The 14079-nt window shown below is 52.5% G+C and overlaps 2 protein-coding genes across 2 annotated transcripts in view; one reads left to right on the top strand and one right to left on the bottom strand.

Moving 5' to 3' along the window:
• Nucleotides 1-12704, bottom strand: part of LOC105419729 (collagen alpha-1(XXI) chain) — a 25863-nt gene extending 13159 nt beyond the window's left edge. Inside the window, exons 1-17 of the mRNA XM_029831938.1 lie at nt 12646-12704; nt 10838-10960; nt 10625-10761; nt 10279-10398; nt 9935-10051; nt 9672-9858; nt 9318-9483; nt 9007-9226; nt 8367-8540; nt 8206-8283; nt 8103-8114; nt 7933-8010; nt 7490-7543; nt 7346-7399; nt 7200-7253; nt 7064-7117; nt 6925-6978 (exon numbers count right to left, since the gene is read on the bottom strand). Of these exons, the coding sequence (XP_029687798.1) occupies nt 6925-6978; nt 7064-7117; nt 7200-7253; nt 7346-7399; nt 7490-7543; nt 7933-8010; nt 8103-8114; nt 8206-8283; nt 8367-8540; nt 9007-9226; nt 9318-9483; nt 9672-9858; nt 9935-10051; nt 10279-10398; nt 10625-10761; nt 10838-10916 (1638 nt within the window). The 5' untranslated portion in view covers nt 10917-10960; nt 12646-12704. The remainder of the gene's footprint in view (nt 1-6924; nt 6979-7063; nt 7118-7199; nt 7254-7345; nt 7400-7489; nt 7544-7932; nt 8011-8102; nt 8115-8205; nt 8284-8366; nt 8541-9006; nt 9227-9317; nt 9484-9671; nt 9859-9934; nt 10052-10278; nt 10399-10624; nt 10762-10837; nt 10961-12645) is intronic.
• A 947-nt stretch (nt 12705-13651) lies between these two features.
• Nucleotides 13652-14053, top strand: LOC101068156 (histone H4). The gene has a single exon (XM_003967795.3). The coding sequence runs from the start codon at nt 13699-13701 to the stop codon at nt 14008-14010; it is 312 nt and encodes a 103-aa protein (XP_003967844.1). The 5' UTR covers nt 13652-13698; the 3' UTR covers nt 14011-14053.
• The last annotated feature ends 26 nt before the right edge of the window (nt 14054-14079 follow it).

The following is a 14079-nucleotide window of genomic DNA, read 5'->3' as shown; positions in this document are numbered from 1 at the left end:
TGTGTGTGTGTGGACGCTCCACTAATGTCTGCAGACGGGAGATTCCATCAGAGACAATCAAGTCCAGAGTGGGTCCCTGAACGACCTTCGCCTCAGCCGCTGCAGTTGTCCTGGGGGGGACGCCGCTTCACCTGGACGGGTCAGAGCGGTCCTGATCCAGGTGAGGGACGGCTGGGCTCGTCCCTGGTCTGGCTGGGCTCGTCCCTGGTCTGGCTGGGCTCGTCCCTGGTCTGGTTGGGCTCGTCCCTGGTCTGGCTGGGCTCGTCCCTGGTCTGGTTGGGGCGGTTTCCTCCCCTTCCAGCCACTTTCCTCGTCTCTCTGATTTGACTCGAGCATTTTCAAAGCCAAATCTTCTAAATGCAGAACTCTGCAGTGTGGACGCCACACAAGCGAGGCCCCCGCTGCATCCGCAGCCTTTTGAAGTGTCTCGGCGCACATTCAGAGGCAGAGCAGCGGAGCTCGTGCACGGCTGGCACGTGCACGGCTGGCACGTGCACGGCAGCCCAACAAGCAGCCAGAGAAATCTCTGGATGTCTGAAAATACACACATGCAGAGAGAGTCTGGTGCTGAGACTAATCCCCCATTTCACCCTGACAAATAGCAGTTCAGACTTTAGAGACGGACTCTGCATATTTGACTCTAATCTGGCAGAATCAGGGAGGAGCTCATGAAAGATTAACCAGTGCACTGAAACAATGTGATACCAAGAGAGGCCCCCCCATCCCGGGCCCCCCCGGGCCCCCCCGGGCCCCCGCGGCACAGGTTGTGGGACCCGCAGGCTTTCATTTGTTCCAGGAGGGTCCGGATACACCTGTGCTGTCTGCATGCTCTAGCTGATCCATTCATTCATGGGGGGCCGGGGCTGGGGTCCAGGGGCTGGGGGCCGGGGCCGGTGGCCGGGGGCTGGGGGCCGGAGGCCGGGGCTGGGGACCGGGGGCCGGTGGCCGGTGGCCAGGGGCTGGGGGCTGGGGGCCGGGGGCCGGGGCTGGGGGCCGGGGCCAGGGCCAGTGGCCGGTGGCCGGGGCTGGGGGCTGGGGGCCGGGGGCCGGTGGCTGGGGGCCGGTGGCCAGGGGCCGGGGGCTGGGGGCCGGTGGCCAGGGGCTGGGGGCCGGGGGCCGGTGGCTGGGGGCCGGTGGCTGGGGGCTGGGGGCTGGGGGCCGGGGGCCGGTGGCCCCGTGTGTCCATACAGACTCATTAAACCACTTAAACACCCCCCATTATGCTGCAGGCAGTCAGCTCAGCAGACCCCAGCACACATATGTCTCGTGCACGTCTCTGGACACGCAGCCCAGGCGCTCGTGGACCTCAGCCAACGTGCACAGGACATTTGTGACACTGCACCGCCCCCTGCTGGCGAGCAAAGAGACATTCAGGAAGCTGCCTGACGTCAACCTGACAAACAGGAAGTTCAGGTTCCGTGTGCAGCTCCCTCCCGTGTACATGATGTGAGTCTCATCATAAAGTTCCTCATGTTATCATTTTATCACCTCCTTATCTTGGAGCTATGAGGTTATTCCCAGTTATTACTGTCACTACCTGGATTTGAGTTAACCCTCTCTGACTCTTCGACTTTAAAATAAATGTGCTGCAGTTTGGGCACCAAGGGCCAAAACCCAACAAGTCAGGATCATTTTAGGGATAAAATCCCGACTAAGCAGCATTTTCTGCATGTTTCAGTGTTTCTTTGACTTGTGTGATGATGATTTTTAGCGTCTCATAAAAGGCTGTAAAAACAGGGATGACATTTATGGTGACTTGATTCCAGATTCCAGAGCTGAGTTCCTCTGAGGGGGGTCTGCACATCTGCACCTGTGGTTTGGGGCTCGAACAGGACCAGCTTCCTCTGCTAGTTTAGACGCGTCTCAACTCGCTGCTAAATTACAAGCGAGAGTCCGAAATCCTCCCAGGTTTCAGGGATCACTTTGATGCCCCAGGACCTGGTTCAGCCTCCTGAACCAGGATCCAACCAGGACCTGGTGTGATCCAACACCTCTGCTGTCAGGAGAGCTCCTTCTGCCTCTCAGGTACAGTTCAGCTGTAATTACAGGGGCAACTTTAGTCGACACATGGAAACCTCACACAGCTGCAGCACAGCGACACACACCCCATAATAAGAGACCTGCCCCACCTGCAACGACCGCAGAGGGCAATTTTTAATTAGTTACTTTTAATGTGTGTGAAACATCCAAAGCCCAAATGTTTTTACTGCTGAGGGGAGTTTTATGGCCCTGTGTGTGTGTGTGTGTGTGTGTGTGTGTGTGTGTGTGTGTGTGTGTGTGTGTGTGAGGCTCCAATTAGAGCCCACACTGAAGTGTTCAGACAGAATCCAACTTCAGGCCTCATCACCATTGAATGGTGTCACGGACGGATGGAAAGGAAAGATCTGGGGTTGACAGGATGTGACCTCAGGCCACGGCCACACGGCCGGGCTGCCCCCATGCTGCCCCCCCATGCTACCCCCATGCTGCCCCCCCATGCTGCCCCCATGCTGCCCCCATGCTGCCCCCCCCATGCTGCCCCCCCATGCTGCCCCCCCCATGCTACCCCCCCATGCTACCCCCACAGCTGGAGCACAACCCAGGAGGGAACATTCTGATGCTCTGATTACTCCACAAGATCTGAGCTTGTCTGTAAACTTTGTTCTCTGGGCTGTGAAGTCGTTGAATGTCTTGTAATGGAAACAACCTGAGAACATCAGCGAGGGTTGTTGTGCTAATGCTACTGCTACTAATGCTGCTGCTACTACTGCTACTGCTACTGCTACTAATGCTGCTGCTACTACTGCTACTGCTACTGCTACTAATGCTGCTGCTACTACTGCTACTGCTACTGCTACTAATGCTGCTGCTACTACTGCTACTGCTACTGCTGCTGCTACTGCTACTAATGCTACTGCTACTAATGCTACTGCTGCTGCTGCTACTGCTGCTGCTGCTACTGCTGCTGCTGCTGCTACTGCTGCTACTACTGCTGCTGCTGCTGCTGCTACTGCTGCTGCTACTGCTGCTGCTGCTGCTGCTACTGCTGCTGCTGCTGCTACTGCTGCTGCTGCTGCTGCTCTGATGCTGCTGCTGCTGCTGCTGCTGCTGCTGCTGCTACTGCTGCTGCTGCTGCTACTGCTGCTGCTGCTGCTGCTGCTGATGCTGCTGCTGCTGCTGCTGCTGCTACTGCTGCTGCTGCTGCTACTGCTGCTGCTGCTGCTGCTACTAATGCTGCTGCTACTACTGCTACTGCTCCTGCTGCTACTGCTACTACTACTGCTGCTGCTGCTGCTGCTGCTACTGCTACTACTGCTGCTGCTGCTGCTGCTACTGCTGCTACTGCTACTACTACTGCTGCTACTGCTGCTACTGCTACTACTGCTGCTGCTGCTGCTGCTTCTACTACTGCTGCTGCTACTACTACTGCTGCTGCTACTACTGCTGCTGCTGCTGCTCTGCTGCTGCTACTACTGCTGCTACTACTGCTGCTGCTGCTGCTGCTACTACTGCTGCTGCTGCTGCTGCTGCTGCTGCTTCTACTACTGCTGCTGCTACTACTGCTACTGCTGCTGCTACTACTGCTACTGCTGCTGCTGCTACTGCTGCTACTGCTGCTATTGCTACTACTAGTCCTGCTAATACTACTACTACTGCTGCTACTGCTGCTACTGCTACTACTGCTGCTACTGCTGCTACTGCTACTACTGCTGCTGCTGCTTCTACTACTGCTGCTGCTACTACTACTGCTACTGCTGCTGCTAGTACTACTGCTGCTGCTGCTGCTGCTACTGCTGCTACTGCTACTACTACTGCTGCTACTGCTGCTACTGCTACTACTGCTGCTGCTGCTGCTGCTTCTACTACTGCTGCTGCTACTACTACTGCTGCTGCTACTACTGCTGCTGCTGCTGCTCTGCTGCTGCTACTACTGCTGCTGCTGCTACTACTGCTGCTGCTGCTGCTGCTACTACTGCTGCTGCTGCTGCTGCTGCTGCTGCTTCTACTACTGCTGCTGCTACTACTACTGCTGCTGCTACTACTGCTGCTGCTTCTACTACTGCTGCTGCTACTACTACTGCTGCTGCTACTACTGCTGCTGCTGCTGCTCTGCTGCTGCTACTACTGCTGCTGCTGCTACTACTGCTGCTGCTGCTGCTGCTACTGCTGCTACTGCTACTACTGCTGCTACTGCTGCTACTGCTACTACTGCTGCTGCTGCTTCTACTACTGCTGCTGCTACTACTACTGCTACTGCTGCTGCTAGTACTGCTGCTGCTGCTGCTCTGCTGCTGCTACTACTGCTGCTATTGCTACTACTACTCCTGCTACTACTACTGCTGCTGCTGCTCTGCTACTGCTACTACTGCTGCTGCTGCTGCTGCTGCTATTGCTACTACTACTCCTGCTACTACTACTACTACTGCTGCTGCTGCTCTGCTACTGCTACTACTGCTGCTGCTCCTTCTACTACTGCTGCTGCTACTACTACTGCTACTGCTGCTGCTACTACTGCTGCTGCTGCTGCTACTACTGCTGCTGCTGCTGCTGCTGCTACTGCTGCTGCTGCTGCTACTACTGCTACTACTACTGCTGCTGCTGCTGCTACTACTGCTGCTGCTGCTGCTACTACTGCTACTACTACTGCTGCTGCTGCTGCTTCTACTACTGCTGCTGCTACTACTACTACTGCTGCTGCTGCTGCTACTACTGCTGCTACTGCTGCTGCTGCTGCTGCTGCTGCTTCTACTACTGCTGCTGCTACTACTACTGCTGCTGCTGCTGCTGCTTCTACTACTGCTGCTGCTGCTGCTGCTGCTACTGCTGCTGCTGCTGCTGCTACTGCTGCTATTGCTACTACTACTCCTGCTAATACTACTACTATTCGCCTGGTGCTACTACTGAAGCAACTTCTGAGCTCTTGGTATTCTGTTTTTGTTCTTTTGGGCCAGTCAAGGAGAGGCTGTCCGTCTGCAAACCTTCTCTAACCAGCCAGTGTCCTTCCTTCCTTCCTTCCTTCCTTCCTTCCTTCCTTCCTTCCTTCCTTCCTTCCTTCCTTCCTTCCTTCCTTGTGCCTTGTTTATGCTGTCCTGGTGTCACTTCTCATATCAGTAAACTTCAGGTCAACACAAGTCATCTCAGCCACCCGTGTGTCAGTTCCACAACCTCCGTCCAGCATTTCCCCAACACCGGCTAAATGTCGCCGTGACAACCATCGCTTTAAGGTGCACAGAGCTAGTTAAAGGAATCCCCATCCACATTCAGAAGGAAAATCGGAGAAAATACTGGACACAGCTGATGTTTGTAGCTGTAACCCGTCAGCTGATGGTCAGTCGGCTCCAACATAAATGTTGGTTCTTCACAAATATTGGAGAGGAAGTGACACCTGCACCCTAAACACAGCAGAACCACTTCATGTTTGCCTCTGACAGCACGAGGACGTCCACCAACACTCGTTCAGCATCAACGGTCCAGTTCACAGCGATTAAAGCGGCGTGCTGAACGTGGAAAAAGGGGCCCGTCAAGAACGCTTAAACACATAAATTCTTCTCACTTCATTTACTTTAACGCTGCTTCTCTGAGCAGATTTTTGGAAGCAATTAGCCAAAGCACAATAATATAACAGCCAATTAGTCTTTACAGTAGATTTACTGTTTTCCTGGTCGTCGTTAAGATGCTCAGTCTTCCCTGAATTTGCAGGAAGGATTTTCACGTGTTGCTGCTCCACTGGAATCTGGGGTCTGGTTCAGGGTTCTTTGAGCAGTGAAAGAACCAGAGAAGGTCGGGTCCTTCGTGAAGTCTGCTTCCTGTTTGTGTTTTGAATCCAAACTACCAAATGGTCTTTGGCCCTGACTCAACTGTTCCCGTAACTATTAGCAGGACCAGTTTGACGTGGAGGAATGTCTTCAAGATAAGGTCTGAACCAGAACCAAGGCAGTTCCTGCGTCCCAGGGGTCCAGTTCCTGGAACCTCTCACCGCTTTGTAGTGGTGGAATTCTTTAACGGACAAGTTGAATCTACCCTGATTTGTGATCTGGAGTGAAAAAGGGAAGAACATCGATCACCGTGGGGACCAGCATGGTGATCAGAGAAGAACGGTGAGTGGGATCCTTCGTGTGGCGTCATGCCGAGCGACAGGAAGTCACGTCTGGATTCACAGGTGACGTGTGAGGAGGGCTTGGAAATGGGCCGACGGAGCCTCGTGAAAGGTGGAGAGCTGATCGTGCTGAAGAGATCCGTGTTAACGCTGCAGGCAGGCAGGCGGAGAGCAGCTGTCAGTCAAACCCGTTTGTGATCAGGGACGGGACCAGAAGCTGACGCAGCAGAGAGACGTCCAGCCAGGAGCAACTGGTTCAGCCTCGCACACAAACGCTTCTGGAACATCGCAGGAGTTGAGATCAAAGCAGCGGGGACTCGGCCGGCAGCTGCACACATCACGGTTCCGTGCAGCCGCCCCCCCGACCAGGAGTTATTCTTTAGTCTGTACATAAAAGTCAAATTCCCAAACAGCAGCGTTGGAGACGGACTCTCCAAACGCCTGCTGAGATAAGAGCAGCAGCATCAGACAGTCAGAGGGAAGAACGCCGCCGCCGCCGCCTCCAGCCGGCCCATCGCCGAGCAGCAGCACGCAATAATGTAGCTCCGCTGCATTATTCAGCACAATCAGCCTTCGTCTGTGCTGGATCTGCTCCTGTGGAGCAGCAGACGGGCTCCGCTCTCGTTCCTCATCAGGGAAACCTTGTCTGGATGAGCTGGAACATCAGACTGATGCCTTGTCTGACTACTCTCCTTCTGCCATTTAGCACTTTTATAATTTACAACTTTACTGTTCCGTCTCGTCTTCTTCTTGGAAAATCCCAGTGTGCCATTGTCCCTGTCCAGCTCTTACTGGTTTCCTGCCCGTCCGGTGTCACGGCTTCACAACTGAGCTCCAGTAACACTTACCGTGGCTCCAGCTTGTCCTGGAGGTCCTGGGTCACCTTCCTCTCCAGAGTCACCCTGCGTTACATGGTATTAACGTGATGTTTCATCATTAGAGCAAAGCAATAAAGCTGGAAGTAAACCAGTGTGACCGTCCTCCTACCCTGGCCCCTGGTGGTCCTGGTGCTCCTGGTTCTCCTGGTAGTCCCGGTTGTCCCTGTGCCGTCCCCGGTTCCATTAGCAGATTAGAGATTAGACTAGAGCAGATTAGAGCCGCTCGTATGTTGAGGGAAACTCACCGTATCACCTTTGGAACCAGGCTCTCCTCTGGGTCCCGCTGCACCACGTTCTCCCTGGAGACGATGAGGAAGTCCATTGGAGGAAACGTTTAATGTTACAAACAAACACTCAGACTTGTGAGGATTGTTCAGATGATGTGTTTGACCTCCATCCCAGCTGGGCCCACAGGTCCTGCTTCTCCAGCCGGTCCATCTTTACCCTTCAACAAAGACGGACCCAACGAGGGCCAACGATGTGCTCACGGCTTTATTTTGAAAGGGTGGCGATGAAAATCTGAATGAATACTTACAGGTTTGCCATCTGGTCCCGGGGGTCCTTCCCTCCCTCTCTCCCCACGAAAACCCTGAACCACAGAAAAAGGTTTGCGTTGAAGCGGAGAACAGGTCCTGAGTTCGTGTTCATTATTGCGCTGTGAAACTCAGCGGAACGTCTGCGTCACGTTAGATGTTGGTTGGATTTTGGAGCTTCGTTCTTGTTTTCAAGGTCGGTTTGGAGGAAATCAAAAGAGTTTAGTTTGATTCAGAAATAGAGGCGGTCAGTCTCGCCCGTGCACACGTGCGTGGAGACACATGCACGTTTTATGGGGCGGGGGGTGACTGCGGACGTCTCGTCTCTTTTCAACCAGAGACGGACGTCACATGACCTCCAGCCTCATTTGGGTACAAAGGTGGTTTGAAAGGTTTGAAGTGACATCATGTCATAGAAGAAGAAGTGCATGTGAGTGAGAGCTACCGTGCGCCCAGGAGGGCCTCGCTGCCCCGGTGGTCCCGCCACACAGTCTTCTACTGGGGCTGTACGGTTGGCTGGACACTGAGGAGACACACACACACACACTCACTGACCTCCACACACACCCACAGGCTGCTCGTGACAAAGAGCAAAGTCGTGTGTTCTCAACGTACCCTGTCATCCTCCTGCGTAGAGAGAAATAAAAGAGGTTATCCTCGTTCCAGGCCGTGGTGCAGAGCAGATGTCGGCCTGGTGGGGGCAGCGCAGACAACTTACCACTGAGAAGATCTCACAGGCCGTCTCTCTTTGGCTCTGGAGAGGATCACAATACAGACGCAGCTTCTGAAGGTCCACCTGGAAAAGAGGGTGTGGGAAACGTCCCTTTCAGAAACCGCCATTGAAGGACCGGAGCTCCAGGCCGGGCTCCAGACACTCACAGGGACGCTGGTGTCTGTTCCTGGCCTCTTGGACAGCTGCGTCTTCCCATTGATGTAAATGGGATCCACTGGGTCCAGTGAGCCTTCACGGATGAGCCGATCATCCAGGAAGCTGGAAAGCTGAGGTGGCCTCACCAGGAGTTTGAGCTGATGCCACTTTCCATCAAAAAGGTCCTGAGACAAATAGTAAGCGTATAAATAATAATGTGCTCAACTCCATGTAAACTGTGTATTTGGCTCTTTAATTGAAACATCATCTTCATTAGCGCAGTTTAACATTTCTGTACGTTTATGGGAGGTTTGCTAATTTTAGCTAAACCCCAACTTCCTCATCCTGAATGGCTGTGAAGAACAGGAAGTGGGGCGTATTTTCCCACCACATTCAGAAGGTAGCCGGTGTGTGTGTGTGTGTGTGTGTGTGTGTGTGTGTGTGTGTGTGTGTGTGTGTGTCTGTGTGCGTGTGTGTGTGTTATTGTTGCTTGGTCCACACCCTTGAACATCATCCCAGCAAAACTAACTCAAAACCAACAAACACAAGTTCGTGTGGATGTGTTATACATGTGTGTTGCCATGGCAACGGGCCTGTGCGCTTCATGACCTATACAGCCTGATCTCTATTTCTCTCTATCTACAAACAAACCTGGAATCCTTTAAAGACGACTCTCTGCAGCTTGTCTCTGGCTCTGGTTGCCACAAAAATCACGGATTTGTCCTTCCCGTTTAGGGTCACAGCCGCCTGGATCTCCTTATCTTTGGACAGCACCCTCCACAGGTCAAAGGTCAGTTTACTAGAAGATGCCTTTATTCTCAGAGTGGCTACAAACACGTAGGACGGGGGCAGGCCTTCGGGGAAGATCTCCCTGGTGAGACATCAGACAGCAGTATGTCATCGGCCGTATGTCACCTGTCTGCGGCTCAGGTGAGGGTGATGACAGGAAGCCAGACGCCCACCTCGTGTTCCCAGTAATGTCGCTGGTGGCTGACAACGCGTACGCAGTTTCAGAGCTCAAAGAACCTGGAATCTTCTTGGCTTTCAGCTGAAGCTTCATGCCGATCATCAGCTCAAAGCCTTTTTCATCACGAGAGGACACTGGGATTCGTGTTGGACACACGGACTCTACAAGGGAACGGGGTCAAAAAGGTCACAGCCCAGAAGAAGACGCATCCCAGAGCTTTCCAGCACGATATTACCGATAAAACAACGTCTGACTGCTGCGCAGGTGCCTCAACATTCACCTGAGACCATCAGTTTTGTGGGAAAGTTTGACGGAGGAACATTTTTCCGCGCTACGGTTCAGATCTGACCTTCACAGAGCTTCTGTCCCATGGACTCTCGGATGCGGTGAATGGTGGTGTAATCTTCGGCATACAACACGTAGGTAGATGAGGGTTTGTTAGCGATAGATATCAGCTCGGAGGTGGTGATCTCGCTGCCCACTCCGACAGCAAACACTGTGATTCCCTCAGCTCGTGCCTCCGTACTCGCGTCCACCTGCAGAAACCTCCATCAGGCTCAGATTGTTGCATTTTAGTGACCCCATCCGGCTTTGTGCTAATGTCTCACTGACCACATCATCCTGAGATTTGCCGTCCGTCAACACCACAGCGATGCGGTTCTTGACCTGGCCGGCTCTTTGAGTGGAGGGGAACACGTGGTCCACAGCGAACCGGATGGCCCTGCCCGTCTGCAGACACAGAGAGGATCCGCTGATGCTCAGCTTCAAACTTCTCCTGGTTTTTAGACCCTGGGGTCTGTTAGCCTCTGCTACTGCTGGGCTTCTGAAGGCCCTTCCCTTTCCTGGAACCCTCTACCAATATCAGGGTGAACAGTGGTTTGGAGAAAACAGCTGAAAATCGGAAGAATTTGCCTTTCAGAAACAACAGGCGTGTAAACATCTGAGCGCTATCCTGCCTGCGTGTTCCCTCCCAGGTAGCTGATGCTCCGGATGGCTCGGATGAGATCGCCTTCTCCCTGATGTTTCCCCAGCGGGATCTCCAGGCGAGGGGCATCGCTGTACTGGACCACACCCACCTACAGCAGCCAGACAGCAAGCAAAGTGCGGATGTTGGCGTCACTGAAGGTTGCCAGGGGTAACGCGGATATTATTGCAGAGAGAAATTGAGGAGATTTGCCTCCCTGGATTGTGAAAGTAAAGCAAGAGAAGCTGGAGAACATCATAGGTGCTCATCAGAATGGTGAAAGGCAGCGTTGACGACAGCGTCAGTAAAGCCCACCTACAGGCTGGGGTCCATTTTACCTGTGTGTAGGCTGAACTGATGTCAAACTGGCTCGTGATGTTAATCAGCCACTGTTTGGCCGAGTCGAAGTCTGACACGCCGACGCTCCAGGAGCCATCGACCACATACACCAGGTCGTTAACCACTGTGCTGCAGCCTGTTCGGAGAACGCATGTGAGCCACAGAAGGTGGTGGAAGGCTAAATTCCATAGGGATGAGATCATGCTCGCTACCTGCTTTGACGTCGTCCTCGTCCGCGGCCTCTAGGGGGATCAGCAGAAGCACAACACCTGACAAGAACCACAGCAGCATGGCGTCTCCTCGACCATGCACCGCAGTCCAGCTTCTGTTGGCTCCTGGATAACATCACATGTACAGTAAATCCGCTTATTATAGAGGTCTAATTCTAACGTGACAGCTGATTCAGTGGAGCTAACGTTAGCCTTGGCTTTAGCTTCAGCCCAAACCAAACCACCAAATAAACTATTTGTCCGTCATGTAAAAGTCCTCCTGTCTTCACTTGAAAGGCTTTGTTGTTCGTGTTTTCCATGTGTTTCCAACTCTGGCTTCTTGCTCGACAGTGCAAACACAGTCCCGCAGACCACAAAGTCGGGCAGCAGAAAATAACAGCGTGGGGGAAAACCAAAATAAAAACACGGCCAGCCCTGCTGCGGCGTGCTGGCAGAGGCTTGAAAGACGGGGAGGATCAGTCAAGTGGAGGTTATAGCACAACCGCAGCTCTCCTCCCAGCTCCCTGCGTTTCATTTGCTATTATGGGATGGTGCTACGCCGACGTCCTTCCAACTGATGCTGCAGAGGAATTCTTCTCACCTCTCCGCCATGAAAAAAGGCCGGTGCAAAATTTAGCAGGAGTAAAAAAACACTAGCTGCTGACAAAAACACTAGCATTTAGAGATGCTCTCATTAATATCCATTTGGGTTTCTAAACATTTGGACACAGATGAAGTCTGTTCTTGTCATGTTCTTTGTAACAGATCTTTCCTAGTGCTAATTTTCTGTCGTCACACACCTGAGACCAACAAGCTTCTTCTGTGCAGTATGTTTACAACACCGAGGGCCGACAGAGCACCGAGGTTCCCAGCTAGGAGCCCACAAAGGACCAATAATCCAAAGAGTAGGACGCATACGAGGAGAGAACTGAGGGGGGTAATGACGGACTGACTACATGCAGGTAGAACAAAAGTCTTGTCGATAAGAGACAACCAGAACCGTGTTTACACGAATGGTGTCATCAGTTTAATGTGGCTAAAACAGGGCAACACACACGTTCAGAAGCCAAGACGGGTGTAAAAGTGTGTCAGAGGGGACGACCTGTCTGGGACTGTTGAACTCATTTACATTAGTTCTGGTCTGAGGTGATAATGTTCACCAGACTGCTGATATCTCACAACTGAGACAACCTGGTCTCCACGACGATACGCTCAGAATATTCGGATGTCTGGGATCCTGAAACAGGGTGACGGTTCTAAACCTCCTCAGCGTTGAGGAATCTGGGCAGAGAATGTTGGAAATGCTTCGGCGTTCCTAAAATGGCCTGTCGCCATGCTCAGATTCACATTCTGTTTTCCCTCTTTAGGTCCACGCCTGTGTGGTTCCTGCTCTTTATAGCGGCAGGACTGGTTGCAGACCCACCGTGTGGACACGCCAGGTGCGTCCGGAGCCACATCAAGCTCTGCACGTGGCCCCAACATCACCCAACAGCTGGACTGTTGTAGCGACGGAACACTGACTGCTGCTCCATGACATTATTCACTTAGTTTGAGCAGAAACAACATTTTTAGTTTGATCCTTTCAACCAGGAAGACAACACACAAAATATAAAAAGAGAGATAAAAACAGATGTTCAACCTCTATTGATCCTGATGTGTCCTATAATCGGACTAGTATTTATAACACACAACTTTGTGACTAATTAAAAACCAGCGTTTTGTCCTCAGACATCAAGCTTTGTGCCGTTCAAGTAAGGAAACATCTGTTACATGAAACAAACTTCAGGAACAGCTCGTGAGGACAGGCTTACCTAGTGTCTGACTGAAGCAGGCGGCCGCTGGCGATGGCGATGAGACCCACTTTGTGGGGAGAACGCGAGCAGACTGACGGTGGTGGCGGCAGGGCCTCCCCCTGGTTGGCAGGCGCAGTGGTGGGAGTGGCGGGGCTGGATGTTTAAATCACCGGCTCAGCCTCACCACACAGAAGTCCCAGACGCGTCCATGCAGATGTCACAGCCGCACGGTGGCGCGTCTCTGCTACGTTCATTTATCACTGAATTTCTTTGTGTGTTAGAAACAGAAAGTGAGGCTAAATCAGGCTGCCTCATCTCTGCAAGTGAAAGTGTAAAGGTATTAAAGTCACTAATATAGTATGTGTGAGCTACTCATGAGGTTTCCAAGCAGGAATCTAATAAATGTGTGTATTTAAGTTTCAAATGTGAATATAAGTGTATACATTTATATTGTATGTACATGGGGATGCAAGTGTGAGGTTAAAGCTTAATTACCATGGTCAAACATCAGACTTATTAGTTTAAGAGCTGGTTGTACACTACAGAAGGGCGTAGAGGAACGGTTTACTGGTCACTATCATGACACCAGTGTCTCTGAGAAACACCACTAGCACAAACAGTGGCTGACTGACGGGCTGTATTGACCATGAAACCTAAAGAAAAGCCCTCACAGAGGTCAGCACACACGGCCTTTGTTGCACTGGAATGTGTCGCCCCCTTTTGGTAGAAGCCGCAATCTCCATGCTTCTCCTGTTTTGCTCCGTCTTCTTTTCTATTCATGAGAGAAGCAAACATAAGAGGCTGCAAAACACATCAAAATGTTTAAAAGTCGGCTCACATAAAGACACGGTCACCAGGTGTTTATTGAAGTTCACAATCTCACAATAGTTGACATTATTTAATAAGACGCGACAGTTTGTGTGACGTGTAGTGCCCGTCTCAGCCAGCAGGGGGCGCACACAAAGAACCAAAGCGGTCTCCTTCGGTGGTTTCAATCACGTCCTCAGAATTGTGTTAAATAAGAGGCGAGCGCATCTCTGGAGCCAGTCTGTCTGTAGTCCAACAGCAAGAATGTCTGGAAGAGGGAAGGGAGGAAAAGGTCTCGGTAAAGGAGGCGCCAAGCGGCACCGGAAGGTTCTCCGTGATAACATCCAGGGAATCACCAAACCAGCCATCCGCCGTCTGGCTCGCCGCGGTGGGGTGAAGCGAATCTCTGGGCTGATCTACGAGGAGACCCGCGGTGTGCTGAAGGTGTTCCTGGAGAACGTGATCCGTGACGCCGTCACCTACACCGAGCACGCCAAGAGGAAGACCGTCACCGCCATGGACGTGGTCTATGCTCTGAAGAGGCAGGGACGCACTCTCTACGGCTTCGGCGGCTAGTCTGTTCCCATGGCAACAACCCAAAGGCTCTTTTAAGAGCCCATCACCGTCTGCGAAGAGCTCAGTTCC

Source organism: Takifugu rubripes, unplaced genomic scaffold (assembly GCF_901000725.2).
Source record: "Takifugu rubripes unplaced genomic scaffold, fTakRub1.2, whole genome shotgun sequence".
In the NCBI taxonomy this organism is placed as follows: domain Eukaryota; kingdom Metazoa; phylum Chordata; class Actinopteri; order Tetraodontiformes; family Tetraodontidae; genus Takifugu; species Takifugu rubripes.
This window is presented reverse-complemented; position numbering and strand designations above follow the sequence as displayed.

What these genes read in the sequence shown, in the direction of transcription:
- LOC101068156 (XM_003967795.3), top strand. Translation starts at nt 13,699, where the DNA reads ATGTCTGGAAGAGGGAAGGGAGGAAAAGGTCTCGGTAAAGGAGGCGCC.